Consider the following 24,851-nt stretch of genomic DNA (forward strand, 5'->3'; position numbering starts at 1 on the left):
AGTGAACTGGGTATGTCAGACCCATGCATTCAATCAGTTTCTCTAAAAGCAAAACAGTTCCTGTTGTCATGAAAATATCAAAATGTGTTCATCATCAAAACATACAGTATCGACAGTGCTATGCAGAAGTTTTAGGAATTTAAAGTAAAGTGGGAATGCTTTCAAAAATAATGCCATGAATGGTCAAAATCCATGTCTTGTACCGCTGACAACTCACATTCAGAATCACATTCAGACACATTAATACAAACAAAGCAAACCCTGACTGGTCAGCTGGCACCCTCTAGATGTTTTTAATTCTGTGGCACAGTTATGCATTACATAAGCTTGTGTTGTGTACCAGCATCTTTGTTGTTTCAGTCATTATAGTGGCTTCAGAAAATATTCAGGCCGCTTCATGTTTTGCACATTTTATTGTTGTAGATTTAATTTTAAATGGATCAAATTGCCATTTCGCTCTATCAATCTACGCTCAGTAATCCATAGTGACAGAGTAAAAACATGTTTTTAGAAATGTTTTCAAATTTGTTAAAAGAAGAAAATCAAGAACTGAAATCTCTCATTTACAAAAGTATTCAGACCCTTTTTCTTTGGCCGTCAAAACTGGGGTCATGTGCATCCTGTTTGCTTTACTTATCCTTGATATGGGTCCAGAACTTGACCGGAGCCCGACTGCGACAGACTGAATTGATTGGACACAGTTTAGAAAGGCACACACTTGTGTATATAAGATTGCATAATTCACACTGCAAGGCAGGAAAGAAACAAAGACATGAAATCCAAGGAACTCTCCGTAGACCTGTGCGATGAAATTCTGGGATAGGTCAAGGCGAAGGTAGGAGCGCAGTGGCCTCAATAATTGTCAAATGGAAGAAGTCTGGAACCACCAGGACTCTTGCTGAGAGTTCAGCAAGTTTAACCAGATGCGAAGGGCCTTAGTCAGGGGGGTGACCAAGAACCCAGCGGTCACTCTGACAGAGCTTCAGAAGTCCTCTGCAGAGATGTAGGAACCTGCTGGAAGGGCGACCAATGTGACAATTTCATGGGTGAATTGATGAAGGATATGTCATGAAATCCATAATCTTTGTTGTTTCAGTGATTATGTGTAGCGTGGTTTTTTTCGTTAAGAAACATAGATGTGCGTGTATGTGGGGAAGCCAGCTGATCTCTCACAGTTCTTTGTTTCATCCATTTCTTCAGTGTAGCACTGTTACACCACTACAGTGGAACCAGAATAAATCAGTATTTCAGGTTGTTCTCAATGGGTAAACATACATTATCCATGATGCTGGTTTCCTGATCCTGCTCCGCTTGATCTGGGTTTATTGCTGCTCTGGCAGTGTTCAGTTTTAATACAACTGTGAACACAGGTTTCTACAATGACTGTAGATAATGACCCAACTTCATCGCTGGTGGAGAATTGAAAAAGAAAAAAAACAAGTGGTAGATAAAAACTACTTTTTTATTTGGAAGGCTTATTTCTGACCTTTCAAACATATTCCACATTACATCCAAATAATACACACACTATGTAGCGTTCACAAAACATAAAATTTTTTCTTCTTTTTTACATGTTATGTACATTTTTTTAAACTTTTTTTTTACAGTAAGCTTATTTTGGTAAACATGAACATCCATTCATAATCACATATTTCAATGTATCCATGCATATACAGCTTGATATTTCAACACTACAATGTCGTATATGTCACATTAGAATTGTGTATGTATGTAAATGAACACACATTTGCAGAGTACTGTATATACGTATGTATGGCACTGAATATAAAAAACTGTCGTAAAAAAAGACTGAGGATGTGCTAGTGTGTTAGCTGGTATTCAACATTGAGTGTACCTCATGACTGACATCCATTAGGTTCTTCCTTGTGTTTCACTATTTTTCCTGGAATGTGTCGAGCTCGGACACAAACAAACGCAGAGAGAACATGTTGGAAAAAAGACATTCAGATGTATTGCCATCAAGCTGCCAAGATATTGCAATTTTCCAGTTTGCATTAATACGATATGTTGTTTTTTTTTCTTTTTTAAACAATTAAAGAAACCGACAATAAACTGAATCAACACAGGCACTTAACGATAGAAACCGTGTCACAAGTGACATGCAGGTTTGCGCTGAAACATGGTGACCATCTTAAAATCAGCTACAATTCAGGGTACGAACACACATCCGGCGCTGCTGCACGACGGGGACTCATCACTTTCTGCATTTGAGAAAGGCGGAGGGGAAGAAGGCTCCTTCGCCGTCACTTCCCGGCGAGCCGCATGGACTGTCTTCGCTGCAGCTCATGTCCTCGCAGGAGTCCTCACTACGAGAGAAGAGGACGTCATTCGTACACCACATACTGTGCTTAAATGCAAAGTCCAACCTCATATGATCATGAACTATTGTCCTAGACAGTTGCAAAATGCCAGAGGCCGCTGGTTCTGCAAGTGCCCCCCCCCCCCTCACTCTGTATTCCCATTTCAGTTTCTTGCTGATCAGATTAAAATGCTAATACGGTATGCATCAAAGTGTAACTGAGAGATTCTTCAATGTGACCAGCCGATCACTTCACCCTGTTACACCACAATAACGCAATCTACTGGCGGCGTTATAGAGCATTTCACTCACAAAAAAATCTTTATATGAAAAACCAACGCCAGCTAGAGAGAGCACAGGAACCAGAGAACGGCCACACTGTTCATTTTAATCTTTACTGAACTAGCATTAAATAGCTACATCTGATCTAATCTGCTGCTGGTGATGTTTGTTTGTTTGTTTTAACCTGCAACGGCGACAGTCAGTTTAAAATAAGAAGCTGCTACCTTTGTGTTTTACTAGGGTCTTGGCCAATTTAAAAAAAAAAAAAAAAAAAAGGAAAAAGAGAACAGAAAGATAAAATGTAAAGTAGCTATCAATCCCTAATTGTTTACTGTAAAAAACTGGATCTAGAATAAAATGGAAAAACTGGACTATTAACCTCTCACTCTCATCCCAGCTCCCCTCAGGAATAGTTGGCAGAGCAGGGACACTGAAGTTATTGGCCTGAAGATTCTGTGCTGTTCTCCTGGACACAATCCATACCAGCTTTTTGTTGTCTGGCTTGTTACATTCGCTTGAGCGGTACTCAGTCATGCACTTGGCCACAAGCTCCTTCCAGTGGAGGAGCTCACTGTCACTGATCTGTGAAGACGACAAACAGGAAACATCTGAGACGCTGCGGACTGGAATAGTCTTAAAATATGCTGTCATCAACAAGTCAGATGTTGTTTTTTTCCACACATACTACAAGTGCACGTGGTCAGGCAGTGACGGGGCCACGCAACATTATAGAATTTCAACACAAGTATTTATAATGCAAAGCAAAGAAATGTAAGGAAGGCTGAAACTGGAAGAGTAAAGAAACAGAACTTTAGCATATTAACCACATAAGAGACTTAAATGCTGCTCAAGATGCTATTCTAGTCTTAAAACATGATAATCTGCCATGTAGTCAATTATGGAATCTCTCATTCTGACTGCAGCGGACAAAAAAATCCAGAGAAACATACAAAGCAATTACAATTATTTGTCAAGAACATAAATAATATAATAAGTTAAAATTTATCGAAAATCTAAATCTAACATTAGACACTATGAGGAACCTAGTGGAAGCATGATATTAGACAGAAAATGTACTGGCTACAATTCTGATAATCAGTTAATTGTTTAAGTTTTAAGCTAAAACCCAAACTGGCAAAAAAAAAAAAAAAAAAAGACTAGTTCAAGTTTCTAAAGTGTTTTTTTTTAATTTTTTTCTCTCCTATGATTACATCTTTCCGCTTTGGACAATTGGTTGGACAAAACAAGATTTTGAAGACATTACCATAGTGTCCAATAACTCGTGTTAGCCATTTTTAAATAAATGCAGAAATTTTATAAAGCAAACAATATTGATTCATTGAGAATATATTCAGTTGTTGCAGCCTTAGCAAACTAGAGTCTTAGCAGCGCTACTCTTTTTATACCTTCAGATGTCTTTGGAATTGCTGGACAATCTTAAACGAGGTGAAGGACTGGAGGGCTTCGAACTCCTGAGCAATGAGTGACAGTGCCAGCACTGATGGCTGTGAATGAGAAAAACAGCAGATTAATAAATCCCCGGACTCAAAATGTATGCTGCTATGCTGAGATATTGTCGCCTGAGAACAATTCTTACTTTTGCTTTAGAGAAAACAAGCCGACATAAGCAGGCTTTTAGCTGGGCTTCCAGTCTCCCAATGCTTGGGATCTCCTCCCTTAAAATATAGAGGGAATCCTAATGTGATCTGCCAGTACAAACCTCATAAAGCAGAATCTGTTTGACCAACTCCATGCAAACTGGAGCAATGCATCAGCAATAACAGCAAAGGTAAGTCAAAGAAAATGTAATGTTTACCTTCCAGCAGACAGGGATGTGAAGGCCGAGTAGTAGAGGTGTAGAAAGGTTAAGGCTGTCACCGCTTTGGGCTCCACACTGAGCTTCTCTGAGATGATCTTCTCCATACGACAGAGGTCTGACACAGTGAACTTGCTTTGGCTGATGCGAATGAGTTCATGGGTGGGTGAGACATTACTCTCTTCCTCGACCATTTTGGCTGCGATGTGAAGACAGCAGACTCCAATACAGGGCAAATGTTTGGGCTGCACCTGTCACAATAACACAACAGTGACAAGTGTGAGTCAGCATCTCACGATTCGTGGTCAAAAAAGTTTACTGTTGTCGCATTGGTGATAGGAACGTGATATTAAACAAGCAAAGTTGTAGATTGGGGTTACAAAACAAAACAATATACAGATTCATGTTTTAACTTCAAACGACATTTTACACTGGAGCGCTTTTTTAAATTCTAACCTTCATAATAGCGAGGAATCTGTCGAGCAAATTGACAGCTTGAACAAAAGTGTGGGTGCTGTAGCCAAAGAAACTGGTCAGGCCCCACAGTTCCTCCACTCTGGTGTCTCTGCATTTTGCCGACACTCCACTGTGATTCTGAAAATGGACCATTACATATTAAATGTACATTAGTGGAAATGGCATACACTTTTTTTTTTTTTTTTTTTAAAGCAAACCTATGTGCCTGCACAGACAGCCAAAAAACATAAAATCAGGTCAGTGGGTTACCTCTGTGGAGGCTGACTCCATCAGCTTCAGGCCAGTCTCTCTGGGAAGAAAGTTGTACTCTTTCACACAACATGACTTCAGCTCTTTCAAGAGCAAGCTGTCAACAGCTTGAAGATCCCTCATCCTGGAAAACAACATATTTCAATGGTTCTGCATCATAGTAGTCCAAAACAAAATCCACAACAACTGTTCTGTTTCCCAACGTTTTAGAGAGAGGTTAAGAGGTTTATATGGTCTCCTAAACCACACCTACTGGGTGTCAGGTATCACTGGAAGAATCACCCCCCAACACACACACACACACACACACACACACACACACACACACACACACACACACACACACACACACACACACCACCCAAAAACTTATAAACTTATTCATGGGAATATTTGTGTTAATAATATGCTGAAGCAAAAGTAGTTAAACAAAAATCAAATCAATCAAAGGTAATGTTGACATGTCGACATTAGTTTAGGCTAAAAGTAAACGTCTACTGAACAGAACAGAAACTAGGTCAGGTAATCAATCATAGAAAGGACACTGTTACATATTTCAGAAGAGGTTGAATTACTAGATTTACATTGTTTGAACTTAATTCGCCTATTCTAATGTGAAAAATAACATCAAGATATCCCAAAAAGCTGCAGGCTTCACAGACACAAAACATAAATGTTAGCCAACTTAGCTAGCTTGCTATCGTAAATCAACAAACCGTCGTCTTACCTTGCCCTGAAGCCGCCGACGTGCAGGATAATAACAGCGCTGCAACTCAATTACACTTCTTAGTTCTTCATGTTTCCATTCTGACAACGATGATGAGCGACAAATGTTAAAAACAAGATCCTTAATCCCCGCTGAAAAGGGAGGGTCCGCCCTGAATAAACAAACAAGAACACTGAATTGGTTCTAAACTACGTTGCCCATCGTGCACCACTGGTGTTTGCGTCACACATAAAAAAAAAAACTGCAGAAAAAAAGCGGATGTTGATGGATTATTTCAAAGTGTCGGCGCTAATGTTACTTTTCCATCAATTTCACGTCGTTGAACCGAGGAACTTTTATTATTTCGACTAACAGAACCAGTCTCTCAATGTTATCCAGCTATTACCGACAAGATGGGTCGAATTATTGACGGTATAAGGCTAGCAAGGAATTAGCTAGGGGATACAGTTTCCATGGTGTTGAAACTTTACGTAGAACAACATTAAAGACCGGTTATTTTGTATAGTTTAGCTTGCAAATATTTATATAAATGGCTTCATTACTAAAGTGACTACAGATGTTATCGGGGTTTCAGCCTCCCGAGCCCCAGAATTTGGGGCTTTTCAGCAAAAATGGCTGTCACGTTTTACATTTTGAATCTCTACTGAAGCATAGAAAACTAACACAAGCAGCAGCAGGAACAACTGGTAAGCTAACTTAGGTTTAAGTTAAGGAAATCACCTGTTTGCCCTTCAGCTAGCTCTTTAAGCAGATTTTTTTTAATGTATTGCTTTTGCTGAAATATTCTCTCTACGAATCATTTGTTTAACTTACTTTATAGAGACTCATGAAACGTCTCCTCGGCCGAGATTCAACAGCCTGACACTGGATGAACTTAGGTAACGTTACTTACCCTAAGTTAACTACTCATTTCATCTAGTGGTATTTATCAAAATATTTGTTTTTAGTTTGATTTATTAACGGAACTACAAACCACACCAATCTAAAGAAATGACATTTTAAAGCAATCAATCAATCCATTAGTATGATGATAGCTGATAATAAGGCAGTTAAAATGTCAGCAATCTGAGACTAATGCACACCAGAAACAAAATGCTGAAAGAGTAATTATAAAACAAATAAAAATATGAAAAAATTATGTTAAACATTAAGAAATAAAATAAAACTAGATAGAATGGATAAAAGACAATGACAAATACAATTTGTGAGGCAGTAGAACAATTTAAAACACGAATACAATAAAAATAAAAGTGGCCATAAACCATTTTAACCAAAAGCCAGGCTGAAAAGGTAGGCTTTTGGACTTGAAAAGACAACAGAACATTACTATTACCATTATCAGCGTTGTTTTTTTTTTTTTTGTACCTCAACGTGGCAATGCAGCTATGAGCATTTGGAGATAAACAAAGAAAATTAAGAGTTAAACTCAGAAACATGTATTTAAATGATCATAGATAATTTTTACACTGCATCCCATGACAACAATAGCAAGAATTTTTTATTTTGTGATAAAGAGACACATTAATAGTGTCACCAATAAATCAGCTGTACCCTAGAAGGCTAAGCTTTATAAGGACATCTCTCAGAGGCTGATCTGTTGTTGTAAATTTACTGGCAATATGTGGCATTACTGAGCTGGATGGAGCTGAAAATAGATATAAGGACATGCTTGTTTGTGTTTAAAGATATCATCACTTTCAGCTGCTATCAGATTACAGTGGCTCGGAGCGTGAAACCTACAAACTGCCTCACCCAAAGGTTTTGTCCTGTACTGTCGAACGACTAAAAGAGCCGCGCCTGAGGACCTGACAGGCCACCGTGTTTCATAGATTGGAGACATGTCAGACAAATAGGTTGGTGCGAGACCATTAAGTGCTTTAAATACAGTACATATAAAAGAATGTTAAATCAATATGGAGAGTGACAGACAACCAGTGATAGAATTTTCAAACAGGTTTAATGTTGTACTCTCCTTCTGGTCCTGGTAAGCACTCGGGCAGCTAAGTTCTGAATCAGTTTTAATTGATGTATGACTTTTTTGGGCATACCTGATAGGAGACATTACAATGATCTAATCTGCTGGATATAAAAGCATGCATTACTCTCTCTCTGTCACTCAGGGAGGGAAATGGCTGCACTTTAGCTATATTTTAAAACGCAGATTGGTGACAAACCCGACATGAGCCCTAAAGGTTAATTCTGAGTGAAAAAAGGCACTAAGGTCACTTGCCTGTGTGCTCAGGGTAGGTCATAGAGAATTTCATTTTATGGTCAGTTTCTCTCCCGGAGCCTGAAATGAGAGCTTTTATATCCAACAATGGTCCCAAGATATAAAAAGGCAGTCACAAAAAATTTAATATCAAATAGATCATTTAATCTTAAAAGCCAAACACTAAAACACAGTTCAAAACCCCGCTAAAAAAAAAGTTATCATCAAATCACCTGAATACTATAAACTTCCTGTATAACCTTTGATTTTTTGGCAGTGAGGAGCTTGACAGACGAACCAAGGAAACCCAAAGACTTCAAGAAGAGGTGGAAAATGCAACCAAAGTGACCTTGGAGAGGTTTGGCTACACGTATGGTATCGGTAGCCCACCTGGACAAAGCTGCCACAACCACAGGTTTAATGTCGGTGAGTACAAGCAGTGTCACACAACACGTTCTCTATGTAGCTGCAGCCAGACAGATGAAAAACTAATATTGTTATGATGTTAAGTAAGATATTAGATTTCATTTTTCACACACATTATGATATAACCCCCCCCCCCCCAAACTGGTACATGTAAAGCTGAAGGTTCAATCAGTTATCTAGGAGATTTAACTTCAGACAAGGTTGAATCTAAATCATTAGACTTGATATCCACATGTGTAGGGGAGAAAGACTTTGGAAAGCTTAATGTTATAAGAAGAAGTCAAGATGAGCAAAAGTCAAGCCTATATGACTATTAAACGATGACATATTTCACCAACCCTTAACTTTGACAACATACACAGTTCATATTTTAAATTTCCTGTGCTCTTTTGGTAGAGGACTCACCTGGGGATTCCACTATCCTTCCAGCCCACCATCAGGCAGTGGCTAAGCCTCTGGTCTGTGGCATGGATAGTTTAAACCAGGAGGTGGCTCAAAGTCAAATCAGCTCTCCTGGAAAGGAGGTGTTGGAATATGCAATAGATGACTGTCTTCAACAGCTGTCTGACTTGCAGCTCAGCAAGGTTTATACCTGTACTTCAGCCATGGATCTTTTTAGTTTGATGCCGTGTGAATGACTGCATTGGTAATACTTTCACTATATAATTTATTATTTTCCCAAAAACAGACACTTGATCAACCTGAACAAGAGACATTCACTTTTGACAAAGCCATTGTGGACCTGCAAACTAAGCTGCATAAAGTCCAAATGGAGAAGGACGTCCTTTCTGACCTAAGGTGAACACACTGATAAAATTTCACTCCAGTAAAGAAAGTGTTTAAAATCTCTTTGACCCAAAGATCTTTTTATTTCTAGACTGAAGGATTCGAGGAAACATGTTGTTCAGATGGAAAAGATGCTCTGCATGTTGGAAGAGCTCCAAAACATCAAAAGGGCCGCGGACCAGAAGCTGCAGGAGACGGAGGATGAGGCTTTGGCACTTAACAGGAAAGTAGAGACACTGGAACAGATTATGAAGGAGACGTACTCTTCACTGTTATCTCACGAGAAACAGTGTGGAAACAGCTCCATCACCAGTCCTAACGTCACAAATACTTCAAGACAGCAATCCTCAGCTGCTGAGTTAACTGAGGATTTTAACAATGAGACAGAACAGCTACAGAAGAGACTTGTTTTGGTAAGTACTAGACGCAGTTATGCATCATTTTCAGTGTACTTTAGAATTAGACTTTTCTTCCTATTATGTCTGATTTATTTTTTTCATCTGTTTTATGGCAGTCAATAGAAAATCTGGGGAGTGAAGAATCCAGTGGAGTAAAAAAACAAAAACAAAGGTAATTTAATGTAGAGCTGCAAAGATTAGTCGATTTATCATTTAGTCACTTGGCAGAAAATTAATCATCATCTATTTTGATAATAGATTAATCATTTTTGTCACTTTTCAAGCGTATAAGCCAAATAGTCTCAAGTTTACAATTTTTAAATGTGAGGATTTGTTGCTTTTTATGGTCATATATTGTATGATAGCAATACATACATCTTTTGGTTTCAGACTGTTGGTCAGATAAAACAAAGGATTTGAGCACTGGACTTGTCACCCTGTAAATTACAAAGTGCATATTTCAATATTTTCTACATTTTATAGACTAAATGATTATTGTAATACCATTTCATTATGATTTTTAGCATATTTTATTTAATTTCTGGCTCAAGTAGTGGTTCATTGTTTAAAAAAAGGATGTGAAGGTGCAGGAAAAAAATCTTTTTGGTGAACAGACCACAACAGCAAGTGTACTCACAGCCAAATGAAATTCTTGTTAGTCAACATAGTTTTAGTAAGAAAATGGTCATTGAGCACAGTATAGTTTATGTGCCTGCCAAAATGACAGCAAGGGCTGCCATGCTTACCAGCTGCAGCTGCTTACCTGTTCCATTTCAAATTATGTTTTTTTTTCTTTGTAGTTTTTTGTTTTTGTTTTTTTACTTCATCCCTTCCAATTCAGAAAATAAAGAAAAAATGCCTAAAGTATAAAAAAGTGTAGTATGCCAACCATAGCAGTGTTATTGAGCACTCTTCACATTACTGTCTTAGAATGGAAGTCCTGATTTCAAGTCTTTGCCAGGAGATGGCACTGTTGACTGACAAACTGAGCTCCTCAAACTACAACAGTGCCAGTTTAAGTGTCAAGTTGGAGCTGCTAAAGTAAGTGTTATTCCCAAATCATTTCACGCCTGATTTATCCGAGGAAGTTTGCAGTCTAAGGCTTATTTACTTAAAAGATCAGACAGCGTTGAATTTCTGAATGACTGTATTTGTTTTATAATTTATATAACAATTACATATATAAACATATATAATTTCTATGCCCAGGAAACTTGCAGAGAGACAGACATCAGTGCACCAGTGTCAGGTCAGTGAACTTGAGTCAACCCTCTCCAGCCATAAAGATAAGGTAAGGAAGATACTACAATAATATTATCAGCAGTAATGTAAGCAATGAGACACTGAGGCTGATAAATGTTAATATTAACCAGCCATATTTATCCACTGCACTAGATGTATAAATCAGTAAGACCAAAGTGACTTGAAGACAAGACAAGCACTACAGCCACCTTGGGTTCTTACCAAGATTGTGCTGGTGTTATAATTCTGATTATAAATGTAATGAATGCAGGGAGGAAACACTGATAGAACTCTTGTCCTGTCAAGAAAACACAGATTCTTCCAATGCCAGAATGAAGACTAAAATAATTTTTTATTTGGTTTTTGAATGTCATTTGTGACATTACAGGTTTATTGTCTAGGGCAGCAGCTCCTTCAGGTTCAGTCTGAGCTGGTGGATTCCCAAAGAGAGAGAGAGCGATCTTTACAACAGGCAGAGGAGCTTCAGTCCCAGCTTTACCAACTTAAGGTGCTCCTGGAAACCATGAATACGAGAACAGCATTTTTTTTCTCTTTGTGTTGTTACTATACCCAAAGTCACTCATATTGATGTATGTCTACATTAAAGGACACTGTTTAAAGTGGAAACCGAAGTGGCAGGTTGAATTTGCATGATGTAATGCGAATGATACTTAAGTTCTGTGTAGCCTAATTATGATGGAGCGATTTAAAGAGCTGGGGGTGTGTAATCTTCTTGGTCAAAAAAAAAAAAAAAAGCTTAAGACACAGGTGGGAAGAGTCAAAGAGGATTGCCAGGCTCAGCTGGCGGCTCTTGTTAAGGGTTGGGCTTTGCTGGCACAGGTTTACTGACAGAGACCAGAGTGCCTGTTCTAATAATGATCATGATACATTTATTCTCAGTAGGGGTAACTGTATCATGGGGCAACAATTTTGTGACTTGTTTTGGATGAGAAGTAAATGAAAGATGCTCTTTCTCTTAACAAATTACAATTAGTCCCTAAGGCTTTTCTGTCATGCCAACAGTACAAGGCTATGGTTCAGGGGCAGGTCCTAGATTTGGTGATGTTAAGGCTCGGTTCACTCTTTCTGTGAGGCTATACGAACATGTAAAAGTAATGAACAAATATACTGTAGTACCTTGTTGGCACTGTAGGAAATGGATATCGACACATTTCCAATAAAGACACAGAAACCTACCGGATTAAGCGAGTAGCTGTATTTACCTGTTGATCACTCAACCCATGTAAATTGTCCAAGGAACCCGTTCATTTTGGTGATGCTTTAACATTTGACTTACTACACTTTTTTTCATCTAGATGCGAACATGTAGAACGAGAATACCACAAGATGAGATGTCAAGCCAGTCTCTCTCCCATCACTGGGATCACACTGTGAAAAGATAATTATTGTTTTGTCCTTTTTAAATACAGTCAGCCCACTGTGCCTCCTGCTTTATCCTCCAGAGGTGTGGTGAGCAGCAGCATTGTGAGCTCCAGGTGGAGGTAAAAGCCCTGAGAGGAGGGCTGGAGGAGGCCAGGGAGCAGCTTCGCAGAGATGGGGAGGAGAAAAATTGCCTAAAGACTCTGCTGGATCACACGGCCCAGGAGGGGAGGAAATCCCAGGAACTCTTGCGGGAGAAAGGCAAGGAACTCCAACTCAGGGAGCAAGAGGCCCAGCAGGTAAGAGATCATGCATTACTGTACGAGTTGTAGGTTTTTGAAACATACCATTTAGATCATATATAAACCATGATCCGTTAACTAGCTGCCAGTTTTGATTGCTCATTGAAATTTAGATAAACTGATTTTTCCAGCATCTTTCCTGGTTGGAAGAAGCTCAGAGCCGGTGCCAGACCCTTAATGTAGAAGGAGAGACGCTGAGGCTGAAGCTGGATGACCGCGAGAAGCTGATAGATATTCTGAGGGTGCAGATGGAGAGCAGCGTCCAGAAGACAGTGCAGCACAGCCGCACCATCGACAACCTTCACCAAGAGAACGGCCTCCTCAGTAACCAGCTAAACCAGCAGAAGCTGGAGATTCAGCAGCTCAAGGTCAGGAATAAAAATATGATGACAGACGAGATCCCTGAAGTATAACTTTCCCTTATCAATTCCTTGACTTTATATTTTTTCTTCTTCCCATTGACTTCCATACCCCAAATACCTTTCTGCATAATCGTTAGCTTCATTTTTTTTTTTTCTGAATCTTTCTTTCTTCCTCCCTCTTGTGCCATATGCTGATCAGGCTGAGTTAGTTAAGTACAAGTCCGACCTGGCCATTGCAGAGCACGAGAGGCAGCAGCTACAGGCGTCTCTGGCTGACCAAAGTCAGCGTGTCCAGGAGGAAACTCTGGAGAAACAGCACCTCACCACCCAGCTGGAGATCCAGCGAATGCAGTTACTCACCCTCACTAGTGAGTTGAGCTTCACTGAATGTGTATCAACACACAGGAGACCAATATTCATCATGCATCCCAAACAGTGGTTAGGAAAAAAAAATGTGTTTTGTGTACTGTATTTTTCTCGTTATAGTAATGACTAAATAGTTTTTATACATGTCTGGTCACTTATGTGACCTCATTGGATTAGTCTGACAGATTAACCAGCAACAAACCATGCATTCCGACGTGTATGCGTACACATTTATGCACCAGTTCATGTCAGTTGACACATTGTATGTTTTGAATAAATACTTTATAATCTGTAATCAACTTAAAGTATAAAGTATTTATCTGTAAGTTATTTTTCTCCTCCTATTCCATGCTTTGGAAATATATTCAGAAAACACAAAAACATTCTCCAGAATGTATTCAATTCAAACTCCATCCTCAGTTCTAATCAAATCTGAATCTGGAACGTAAAAACTTTTTTTTAAAGCCCCCGAAAAACCTGGTTTCAAATCAAAAGTACTTTTCTATTAAATTTGGTAGTAATGATTAAGTAAGTGACAATCAAAGTTGAAAAACATCTTTGGGTATGATTTGTCAAGAGTTTAAAACTTCAAACTTATTTAAAATAATCAGAACTGTTGTAAATTTGGCAGAAAAATGTGCAATCATGTAAAATTCCCTTAGTCGTAGTAAGAACCTGACCGAGACATTGTGTTTTCCGGGCCTTTGAGCTATGTTTATTTGAAACCATGACATAAAAGACAGAAGACAATAAAATAAATGCCTTGTTAAGATCACAATAATCTTTGTGTTTTATTAATTACCACATAATATAGTATTCCATATTAACTTTCGCTATAATGTATGAAGCCAAGCAACCACCATGGTCTTCAGGACTTTTGTTACCTCTCAGGCAGGTTAGTGTAACCAGGCCCTTTCATTCAATAGGAATTATAGCTCCCTACAGTGCTGTTTCTAGAAAGAGTTCAGCTCTCACGGTTTTTTGCCAAATCAAATGCTCTTGTCCTGCTGTGTTAGAAAAACAAAGAACCATGTTTGGTATGTTTACCCTGTCAACCAAGCCCTTCCATTGTTGCGCGTGTTTGCTTATGCGTTAAAGTGTGTGTGTGTGTCTCTCTCTGTGGATATAATGCATGTGTTTGTGTGGGCATGGTTTCAGAGGAGCACGAGGACCTGCAACGGCTCCACAGCTGTAAGAACGAAGAGCAGGAGGGTGTGGTGCTGAGGCTTCAGAGTCAGCTCAGGAACGCCCACGACGAGCTGGACCAGGTCAGGAGCACCCTGAGGACCCTGGAAGGAGCCGATGGACACGGTTAGATCCACGTCATTATTTAAACTGAGACTTAATTAAAAGGCTTCACGTACAAAGAAAGATCAGAGAAAATTCTGTTGATTTGCATCTAATCTGTGATCAAGTGGACAGATAACAGTGATTTACTCTGGATCGTAATGAAATCTAGGAATACTGACGGCTCTTGCACAAAAAATTATTAGTAGGGTTCAGTCAAATTGCAAATATTATATATCCTCCTCAGCTGCATTTCATTCTGAGAGATATAAGCTGACATGTACAAAGCCTGTCCAAGATTAAAGCTCTCTGATTTATGTTCTTGATGTCTTATGTGCATGTTGCTCTTTCTGCCCTCATTCTGTCTCTGTGTTGCTTTGTCTTGTGGGTTCGTCTCCACCTCAGGCCTCCAAGTAGCCATGGATATGCAGAAGGAGATCACTGGCAGAAGAGAGCAGGTCGACTCTCTGCAGGGCAAAATCCAACACCTGGAGGAGACTGTGGAGAAGCTGTACCAGGTGAAAAACTTCATGCACCAGTGTGTGTGTAGACCATTCACTGGCTTCTCCCCAGTCAAGTTAAAGTTAGATCATTTGGCTTGTTTAGGCTACTCAAGTAATTTAACTTTAACTTTATTTTCTCAGTTCTTGTAACTTTTAAAATATAAATGTGATATTATTTTTCCTAGGTTACATGATGAACAATAATGAAAAAAACCGTCAGTTCTTTTTTATTGTTTTATGAATGCCTGGATAAAACATTGAATTTCAGCTGTTGACAAGTTAGCCATTCAATAAACTTATCACTAACAACAAGAAAAATTAAACAGTGACCATCTGAGCCAGTTCCGGTGTTTTCGAAGCAGAGCAGCTATTATAAATCAGATCTTTAGAATTAATTTCCTTCCAAATTGTTCTACTGAGACATCTTTGCTCATTCCCACAAAACAGTAAATATTAAATACATTTTTATCTGGCATTTTAACAACATTTGCTACACTTTTTTGTTCTCGCTGTCCAGGAGAAGCGCTACAGGAGCCTGGAGAACCAGCGGCAGCTCCAGGAGCTCACCTTCGTCAGGGAGGAGAAGAAACAACTTGCCGATGAGCTGGAGGCCCTTCACTCCAAAGACCAACAATTAAGGGACCGGATCGGTCAGCTGGAGGCAATCCTTCACAAGGTGGGGCTCATTTACACTTTATTTTATTCTAAACAGTATATGGCTTTTAGAAGAGGCTGAATAAGATGGTGACAGGCTAAAACAAACACTTGAGTTTCAGTTCAAAACAGTACACACCCAATTATATAAAGGTTTCTTGAAACCTTTCAATGATGAAGACTAAGCATTTGTACTAAAATATATTCTGTTTTTAAAAGTAAATGGTAACGGTGCCCTGGTGGCCCCGAGTTTCAAGTGCAGACCAGCGCACCTGGTTCACGTCCGTCTGCATTTCATTTTCCATCTCTCTCGCTTGTTATTTTCATCTGTTTACTGCCTGCTGTCTAATAAAGGCATAATATGCCCCAAAAAATTATTTTAAAAAAGTATATGGTTTGAAAAGGTTTAAAAGAAAGGGTCTGATGATCAGCAGCTGCCTTACACCAGAAATACTAACATTATCTCAATAACAATAACAAGTTTTACTTTCATTACATATCAAAGGGGTTGGCGTCACTTTTCCTCAAACAGTTTTTATCTGCCTCTGGAACAAAACCAAAATTTGAGTTTATATGTTCAGTTTATAGGAAAAAAAACCCTTATTAGCCCTGTCCTGCCTCTGTTTGTCTCCATCACTATGTTATTTTTCCACATACTCTTGTATCTTTCCGAAGATGTCAGAGAGCTTTGCAGACTGTCAAGATTTCATCCAGCTGCAGGAGCAGGAGTTTTATCGTCTGAAACTCCAACATGCCCTCGACCTGAAGGTAGAGCTGATTACATACAAAGACTCAGGGAAAAGGGCTTATCCACCCTGTACACGGGATGCCTATGTATGTAAAAATATACCAATATTTAATTTAGATGCTTTATGCTAAGCTTCTCTCGCATGATAGTAATGTCTTAATCTAGTCAGACTCACTCTATGGCGTTTTTTAAAGGGAACTGAGCATCCTTTAACAAACAAAGTTATAACCAATTTTATATTTTCTGTAGGAATTCCACGGTCAAAATCTGCACACAGCTGTGAATGTGCCTCCACCAAACCTGGACTCCCTGACCCCGTCAGCAGTCACTGCTCCACCCTCCTCCCAGTACTCCTCCAACACACAGATCAAGGTGCAGTCAGAAATTCTCTATAGCTTGCTTATCTCCTATGACTCCAGCCCATCAAGTGCATGTGTGAATCATTGTTTATTTGGTTGCTCAGACACAAGCTCAGCACATCTGCTCGGCCTTTAAATTAAAAACACACGCAAACACAGCATTACATTCCTGTGGTAAGGAGAGAAACCAGAGTGTAAATCATTTCAATACAGCAGTGAAATACTGTTTGGTTTTTTTTGTCTTATAGTCTCATACTGCTATTTTATGTGCGTTTACTGACTTAACTAGGTTAAAAGATCTTGAGTAAGATTGTCCACCATTCATGGTTTCTCGGTTCAAATGCATGCTAATCAGAGCAACTATTTATACTATTGACATCACCACAGCACTGCACTGACTTTGTCTTTTTCTCCTCCTACTCCTCCTCTGGCTGCTGAAGTCAAAGAGGCAGCAGGAGAGCTCCGCCTGGGAGCTCAGGTCTCTCGTCAAAGAGCTGCGAGGAGTGATTTCGGAGAACCACAGACCACACAGCGATAACAGCGCTGCTGGCAGCAGCTTCCACAGGAGGAGGTCTGCACCAGAGAGAGTGCACAGGACCACATTGTACGTCTGGCTCCGTTCCCACACACTGCAGGGATTAACTTGGCTCTCAGGCTATCTTAGGTCATATCTGAAAATCATGTGATGCTACTAAGTGAGAGGGAAGTCACTGGAGTGGAGGAGGAGGGAGGATCCATATATGAATAGTTTCACCGACCACACTGTGTTTCACTGTTTGTACTGTAATATATCATTAAAAAAATAAAAAAAACAGACGAGCTACTGACATCATATACTTTCAAAAATCTTGTCTTAAATTATCTGTTTTGGACTCATGGAATGTGTTATTTTCTTGTGAAATGTCTCGCTTATATTTTAATATTCTCCTACATTTACAGCAGTACGGACAATGCCCAAGAAGTTAAAGCGGGCTCCAGATTGAGAAGAAAAACCTGCAGCAGGTAGGGAGAGCGCTAAGACCTAAGCAACTCAGGGTCACTTTTTTTTTTCTTTTTTCTTTTTTTGAATGACCTGAACATGACTTGCCTTTAGGCTATGAGAGTGTCACTCCATCTCTTCATTTGACGTTTTACCCCCTTACACAACATGCAAGAAGCCGCAAAGTACTGCAGGCTGCGTAATGTGATGTAATGCGTGTCTGTTTGTGCATGCGCTGTGTACAGTGAGCCGCATTTCCAGATGACAGCTGAGCTGAACGGGAAAATAATCGACAACAAATCCTTCAGTGAGAGTGAGTTTTCAGTTTGTTATTTTCGCACAATCCAATAAAAGATGCCTTTTTTTCCCCAAATTTTACTCCTATCCTCCTATTAGAGCCCCAACAGTGAGACGATTAATTGAACAGAAAAATAATCTACAACTATTTTAATAATTGATTAATCATTCAAGTCATTTTTCTTTAAGCAAAACTGGCATCTATTCACTGGTTCCATCCTCTCCTATATGAGGATTTCCTTCTTTTTTTTTTTTTCTGTTTTATGTAATTGGAAATAAATTTAATTTGAGATATGGATTGTTGGGCGGGAAAGACATCAACTTAGTCTTGGTGAAAATGTGACGGGCGTTTTTATTGACCAAACAACTAATGGAGGAGATTATCATTAGATTAATCAGTAGTGAGAATATTCATTATTTGCAGCCTTAAAAAAAAATAAACCCAATAAATATAGCAAACTGTGCATATTTCATTCTCTAACATAGATATTATGACTTATCCAGGCCGTTTTGTACCGAGTCCAGCGGCTGCAGTGAGGTACACATCCTCCCCACAGCTCCTCACATTGGGCCGCAGGTCACCCGTCCACTTCCTCCTCACCTCTGACCCAAACAGCTAACACTGACAGGACACGACACAGAAGACCTGAGGCTGGCTCCTCGTTTCAGTGAGTTGTTTATATCGTACATCTTATATACACAGTTAACATAAAAACTATGTTCAGGAACACTGCGTAATAGATTGTGTTTGAGCACACTTCAAGATTATTCAAGTACACAGTTTACTCTGGTAGGAAAAATAAATAACTATAAGAAATCTAACATTTTCAGTGGACAGTAATGACAAGAGATCTTTATTATTATTATTATTATTATTATTATTAATTATTCTCATGATACTGCATCAGTTCAGTGGCTACTTCAAAGGCTGAGACGACAATTTCACACTGTGTTAATGTGAAGGGAAAGCGGGACGACATCCTCACAAGTCAAATAGTGACAGTTGATCGATAACAGATAAAACAGACATCATCATCAACTGTAGCACTGCAACAAAGGTCAGGTCAGCGCAAGCCTGAGGTGTCAGGAGGATGTAATGAAGCAACTGAAGTCCATTGCAGCAGGAGGTGTTTCCTGTTAAGCTTGTTGCTCAGCAGCTCACAGACTTTTACTGGTTTACATAGAAATGTTTAAATGTGACTGATTTACTGAATTACTTCACATTTTTTGTCTTACAGACAGAAAGATCATTTTTTGAAAGGCTCACCAGATGAAGTTGGATGTCAAAAGAAGGTTTTATAAAAGTCCCTAATTAGGTGAATTTTTTACTTTATCGTTTTAAATAAAGTATTTTATAAAAAATGAAGTGTTTGATAAGCCAGGAATGTTGTCAAATAAAATTTTAAAAATCTGTATTCTGTACGCGTACTTCTTCCTACACATTGTTCTCGGGACTGTGTGTAAGTACAGTGAGAGCCACCAGAAACCAGAGTCAAATTCCTCGTATGTGTGATTAAGTCTTAAAAAAGCTTTGAATTCAGTTCCCTCCAACGGAAAACCTTAGAAGTTAAAAAACAGTTTCAATGAGCCTTAAGTCTGTTTATTTACAAAGGCTTGAACATTTTTTCTTGCCTGCCATAGGCAGTATTTTGCTGCGAGAGGCTGTTCAATCCTTTTTTGTGGAGTTTTAGCACCATCGCAAACACTGTCACTGCTGCTAGCTACAGTAGCTAGGAAGCTCATCAACTCATAATGAACAAGTGTCAATTTTAGTAAAATCTTAAATGAATTATTTTTAATTAGTTAATCCATACATCAGTTCTATACAGCAAGGAAGTACAGACAAAATATGACAAATGTATATACATTAGTGGTCTTAATAAATATTTGTAGGCCTTACTGTACATAGAACTATGAAAAAGGTATTAAATTACATTCTATGTCATATTAAAATGTTTTAAATTTAATTTGCTGAACACTATAGAAACCCTGATGATACAAATAAGTTAAATGGGGACAAAAAGTCAGGCACCAATGCAGCATCTATATTGGCAGTTGAGGTTAATTTTAGGCACCCATCAAACAGTAAAACCACTGCCCTCATTTGCTCTCTTTTTTTTCTTTCTCTCTGTGATTTTTATTTTTTTTATTTTTTTATAAATACCTTTTCTTGTATACGAGTGCTGTGATGACGTACGCTGGTCTTTTGAAGGCGGCCTCTATGGTCTTGCTTTTTGCCTTTTATAATTCTCAGTCCATTGAGGATTACATAACTCCTGACAGTTTAGGTTACATACTGTACATATGTTTCTCATCCTCATCTTGTCATCAAACCACCTGTTCCCCATGCATAAAAGATAGTAAAGGGACATGAATTATTGTGGCAGGTGGTAGTCCTCTTCACTTGTTTGGATTTTAAAATCCAGTTCCTTTAACATGTTGCCCGGGTCTTGCAGTGGTTCATCTGTGCCAGTTTTCCAGGTTTTGGGATTCAGTTAACAGGCTCTTTACTGTGGATGTTTTTCTCACCAGCAGCCAAAGGGGTATTTTCCTGTTTTTTTTTTTTTTTTTTTTTTTTTGGGGCTTAAGATTTTGTCAACTTTACTCTTTTTGTACTATAATTGGCTCGGCGGCCTTTGAAATGCAACCGCCCTCCCTGTTTGTGGCTGTGACGAGATTGTATTCTTGAACTAAGACTGTTGGCGTTCTCCCCTTAAATGGGGGAAGGTGGTGATGAGGATTGTTGAAGATCACTGTGAAAATGTTCCCCGTATGGCAGATTCAGTAACATTGGTCTCTTCATCCTGCAAGAGTCAAACATAAGTCCCTTCGCCATTTTAACATTATGTTAGTTCTTGTCTAAGGCTGGACAAACAGTAGCATTTATATTATCTCGTGTCTCAAACTTGCTCTTACCGGTGAAACAAACCATTTGCTGAAAGGTTGGGCAGCTACTTCCACATCCTCATGGTTGCTCAGTTGATTTACTTTGACCTTCTGGTCTTTGTTGGTGCCGTTTCCATTCATTTGTAGTAAATAAGGGTTTCCGGAACTTGGATTTTGGACATCAGGGTTGCTGTAAAAAGGTTTAGAAGCAATGTGTTGTGTTATTACAGACAGAGTTGTGCATTCATTTGTTTATTTTCCATAGTCAGCTATTTTGAATTGAATAATGGATCAAAGTAATTTAGATTATATTAATACTACCAATCAAATTTCCAGTATACTTATGTTTTATTGACAGAAGTTCATTGTTTTCCTCTGTTCATGTCTTCCTTACTTGGCTCTGTACAGTTTTCCTCTTCCTCCTCTGCATGGTCTGCTGCAGGCAAAGGAAGTGAAGAAGCGCTGTTTACGCACATGTGCGGGCTCAAAACAGATACCGCCTTATCAAATAACTGGAGAGAAAAGATGGTGCCATGTAATCATGTTTTAACAGGGGACAGACGTATTCTGCTTCATTCAGGCCTCATTCACTAATCTGTCCCCTCTCAAGCTTTAATACAGGCCTCATTGTTCTGGCACATAACAGTTTGGTAGTCCAAAGCGCTGTCATCTCCACTCACCTCTGGAGTCATATGATCCTTGTAGTGCGGGTGCATAGCTAAAGGATGTTGTTTGAGTTTTTTCCTCCACAGCGGCCGCATAGCCTCTGCGAATCTGCTTTTGGGTCATCAGTTTTGAGAAGCAAGCATGCTCTTTAGGGATGCTCTTTCGAGGGTTTTGAGTGGGGCTGTGGTTTGGACTGCCGTGGAAGATAACCGGCGAGACGCCTCTCTGGGCCCCGGATAAGACCGACAAGCAATCGCTGAGGTCATCAAGGCTCACGTTTTCCAAACGCCAACAACTGCGACCTCTCCTTGTACCTGAAGATTTTACAAAAAAATAAGAGCTTTACTAATCTTATAAAGCAAAATTTATAGTTTAACATATGATACAAATGTAATGTAAAACCTTCGAACAAAGAGCAACTAGAACTCCTAACAGTCATCTCTGCAGTGTGTGTTTATAGCGTTTGTATAAACGTACAACTGTAGATTTAATTTAAGGACAAAAGTCAAACAGAGGAAATAAGCATATGAGTCGTTTCATGTCACTTTAAATAAGAATAAAAATAAAGTTTAGTCACTCAGGTATATCTGTTTGCGAAAGGAACTATTTCTCCTCCTCTTCAACTCGAAAGATTTTGTGTTGAAGTGGAAAAGATGCCCTGATTTGACCTTCAGTTTTAATAATTGGGGGTGAATGTGAAAGTATCTTTAACCTGCCTACTGCCTTTGTCTTGTTACATGATTCCTTCACACCAACATTATAGGTTTATGAAACGTTTTGTGGAACGTGTTCGAATGAATGCTTAAAAAAAAAAAAAAAGGAACTGACCCCACCAACTAAAGATTGTCCCCTTAAATTTCCTTCAATTCTTCAAATCATTTAATGACATTTCCCCAATAATTCCCAAATCCCCCCGCGTCTTTTGATCTCACCAGAATGTGAAATAAAGTTCATGGGGTTGAATAACGTTTGTCTGAACCAGCAGTCTAAGAGATTTTACGATTTGAATGATTTTTGCATGAAATACGGTGAATATTTGTTAGCCAAAAATGGAAAATCCTATTTGGTTATTTGATCCAAAACTAAAAACAGTTTATTTTTAGTGTAGCAGAACAGATCATGATATCATGATATAAAACTGCATATACCCTGATAGAGGATTTTAGCTCTGTAAAGTTGTGATGGGCATTTTTGACAATTTTTTGAGGTTTCATAAACGATTAATCCAAAAAAGTAATCAAACATTAATCAACAATTAAAATAATCAGTAGTTGCTGCCCTACGGCTGGACGCCATTTAATCGTCTCAATTTTCTTAAAAGCATGACATCTTTCTTTTTTTCTGTAGTATGTTTGAGGAGTTCAAAAATACCAACAATGTACTTTTGTTATTCTAGTCTTTCCCACTCAGCAACAGACTGACAAAGGTTGCTACATTAGAGAATTTGGCCCCTGTCTCGGAAATATTTAAATCTTTGACCGAAGCAGAGGGGGTCCAGTTTCATCGCCTCCTCTCAACACATCAGCCTGCTGCCAGTTGACATGGACATACAAATACCGTAGGTCTAAATGAAGCAGCTCAGTGACCATTTTACATAGCAGTCTGTACACGCCTACAATGATATACTGTAACATGTTTGTCTTGTCTATTCCTGCGATAATATGAATTATTAAAATAGATCGAAACATCAAACTCTACATGAAGTAGCTGAACTTAACTACACCTCAGCTAGCTGTGACATATATATATATATATATATATATATATATGTATATGTGTATATATATATATATACACACATACATATATATATATGTATATGTGTGTGTGTATGTGTATGTGTATATGTATGTGTGTATGTGTATATATATGTGTGTGTATGTGTGTATATATATATATATGTGTATATATATATATATATGTGTATATATATATATATATGTGTATATTTATATATGTGTGTGTATATGTATGTATATCTATGTATATATGTATGTATATCTATGTATATATGTATGTATATCTATGTATATCTATGTATATCTATGTATATATGTATGTATATGTATGTATATATATATGTATATGTCTGTATATGTTTGTGTATATATATATGTGTATATGTATGTATATGTGTGTGTATATATGTATGTATGTATATATATGTGTGTATATATGTGTGTATATGTATATATATATGTGTGTATATATGTATATATATGTGTGTATATGTATGTATATATATATGTGTATATGTATGTATGTATATATATATATGTGTGTATATGTATGTATGTATATATATGTATGTATGTGTATATGTATGTATGTGTATATATATATGTATGTATATGTATGTATGTATATATGTATGTATATATGTATGTGTGTATGTATGTATATATGTATGTGTATGTGTATATATGTATATATGTGTATGTGTATATATGTATATATGTGTATGTGTATATATGTATATATGTGTATGTATGTATATGTATATATGTATGTATGTATGTGTGTATATATGTATGTATGTATGTATGTATGTATATATACATACACATATATATATATATGTATATATATATATATATATATATATGTATGTATGTATATATATGTGTATGTATGTATGTATATATATGTATATATACATATATATATGCTAGCTACACCTCTATTTTAATAATTCACATTTTCTAAGCTTATCATGCATTTTATATGTGAAGTCTTAATCTGAAAAGTAACTATAACTGTCAGATAAATGTAGTGGAGTAAAGGGTACAACGTTTCCCTCTGTAATGTAGTGGAGTGGAAGTACAAAGTAGTATAAAGCTGAAATACTCAGGTACAGTAGGCAAGTACCTCAAAATTGTACTTAAGTACAGAACACGAGTAAGTATGTACTTAGTTACTTAGTTTTTTTACATTTGTAGTATTTCTGCTTTTATCTAAATACTTCTAAAGAAGCAACTGCTGAGCGTTTCCTTAGCCGAAATGAAGACATAGACAACTGAGGTGTCACCCAGCAAAAAGGCCCAGACGAAAGGGCGTTCAACGTAACTTACCAAGGGAAAATGTTCCGCGTGTTTTTACTCCCCACAGTTCCTTATCAGTATCAGTTACT

The 24,851-nt window shown here is 38.1% G+C and overlaps 2 protein-coding genes across 7 annotated transcripts; one reads left to right on the plus strand and one right to left on the minus strand.

The window, feature by feature from the left end:
* Positions 1-1,444: 1,444 nt before the first annotated feature.
* On the minus strand, positions 1,445-6,774 carry LOC120805009 (cyclin-G2-like). 2 transcript variants are annotated; one of them, XM_040154831.1, is made up of 9 exons: positions 6,685-6,774; positions 5,872-6,022; positions 5,145-5,268; positions 4,875-5,012; positions 4,419-4,669; positions 4,200-4,278; positions 4,009-4,107; positions 2,982-3,184; positions 1,445-2,327 (listed from the first exon to the last, which is right to left on the minus strand). In XM_040154831.1, the coding sequence occupies exons 3-9, from the start codon at positions 5,265-5,267 to the stop codon at positions 2,216-2,218; spliced, it is 1,005 nt and encodes a 334-aa protein (XP_040010765.1). In that variant the 5' UTR covers position 5,268; positions 5,872-6,022; positions 6,685-6,774; the 3' UTR covers positions 1,445-2,215. The 2 variants fall into 2 exon arrangements, with proteins under 2 accessions (XP_040010765.1, XP_040010764.1); XM_040154830.1 differs by lacking the exon at positions 6,685-6,774 and having other exon boundaries at positions 5,872-6,081.
* LOC120804992 (coiled-coil domain-containing protein 158-like) lies at positions 6,083-19,582 on the plus strand. 5 transcript variants are annotated; one of them, XM_040154790.1, is made up of 24 exons: positions 6,503-6,557; positions 6,692-6,749; positions 7,573-7,724; positions 8,358-8,506; positions 8,903-9,090; positions 9,195-9,304; positions 9,384-9,705; positions 9,807-9,862; positions 10,621-10,731; positions 10,900-10,981; positions 11,321-11,440; positions 12,396-12,611; positions 12,746-12,982; positions 13,176-13,344; positions 14,501-14,653; positions 15,035-15,147; positions 15,650-15,808; positions 16,462-16,554; positions 16,784-16,906; positions 17,334-17,497; positions 17,833-17,895; positions 18,118-18,185; positions 18,656-18,837; positions 19,408-19,582. In XM_040154790.1, the coding sequence occupies exons 5-23, from the start codon at positions 8,974-8,976 to the stop codon at positions 18,787-18,789; spliced, it is 2,610 nt and encodes an 869-aa protein (XP_040010724.1). In that variant the 5' UTR covers positions 6,503-6,557; positions 6,692-6,749; positions 7,573-7,724; positions 8,358-8,506; positions 8,903-8,973; the 3' UTR covers positions 18,790-18,837; positions 19,408-19,582. The 5 variants fall into 5 exon arrangements, with proteins under 5 accessions (XP_040010720.1, XP_040010722.1, XP_040010721.1 ...); XM_040154789.1 differs by having other exon boundaries at positions 6,509-6,557; positions 7,557-7,724; XM_040154786.1 differs by lacking the exon at positions 7,573-7,724 and having other exon boundaries at positions 6,083-6,557.
* The last annotated feature ends 5,269 nt before the right edge of the window (positions 19,583-24,851 follow it).

Source organism: Xiphias gladius, chromosome 19 (assembly GCF_016859285.1).
Source record: "Xiphias gladius isolate SHS-SW01 ecotype Sanya breed wild chromosome 19, ASM1685928v1, whole genome shotgun sequence".
NCBI classification, from domain to species: domain Eukaryota; kingdom Metazoa; phylum Chordata; class Actinopteri; order Istiophoriformes; family Xiphiidae; genus Xiphias; species Xiphias gladius.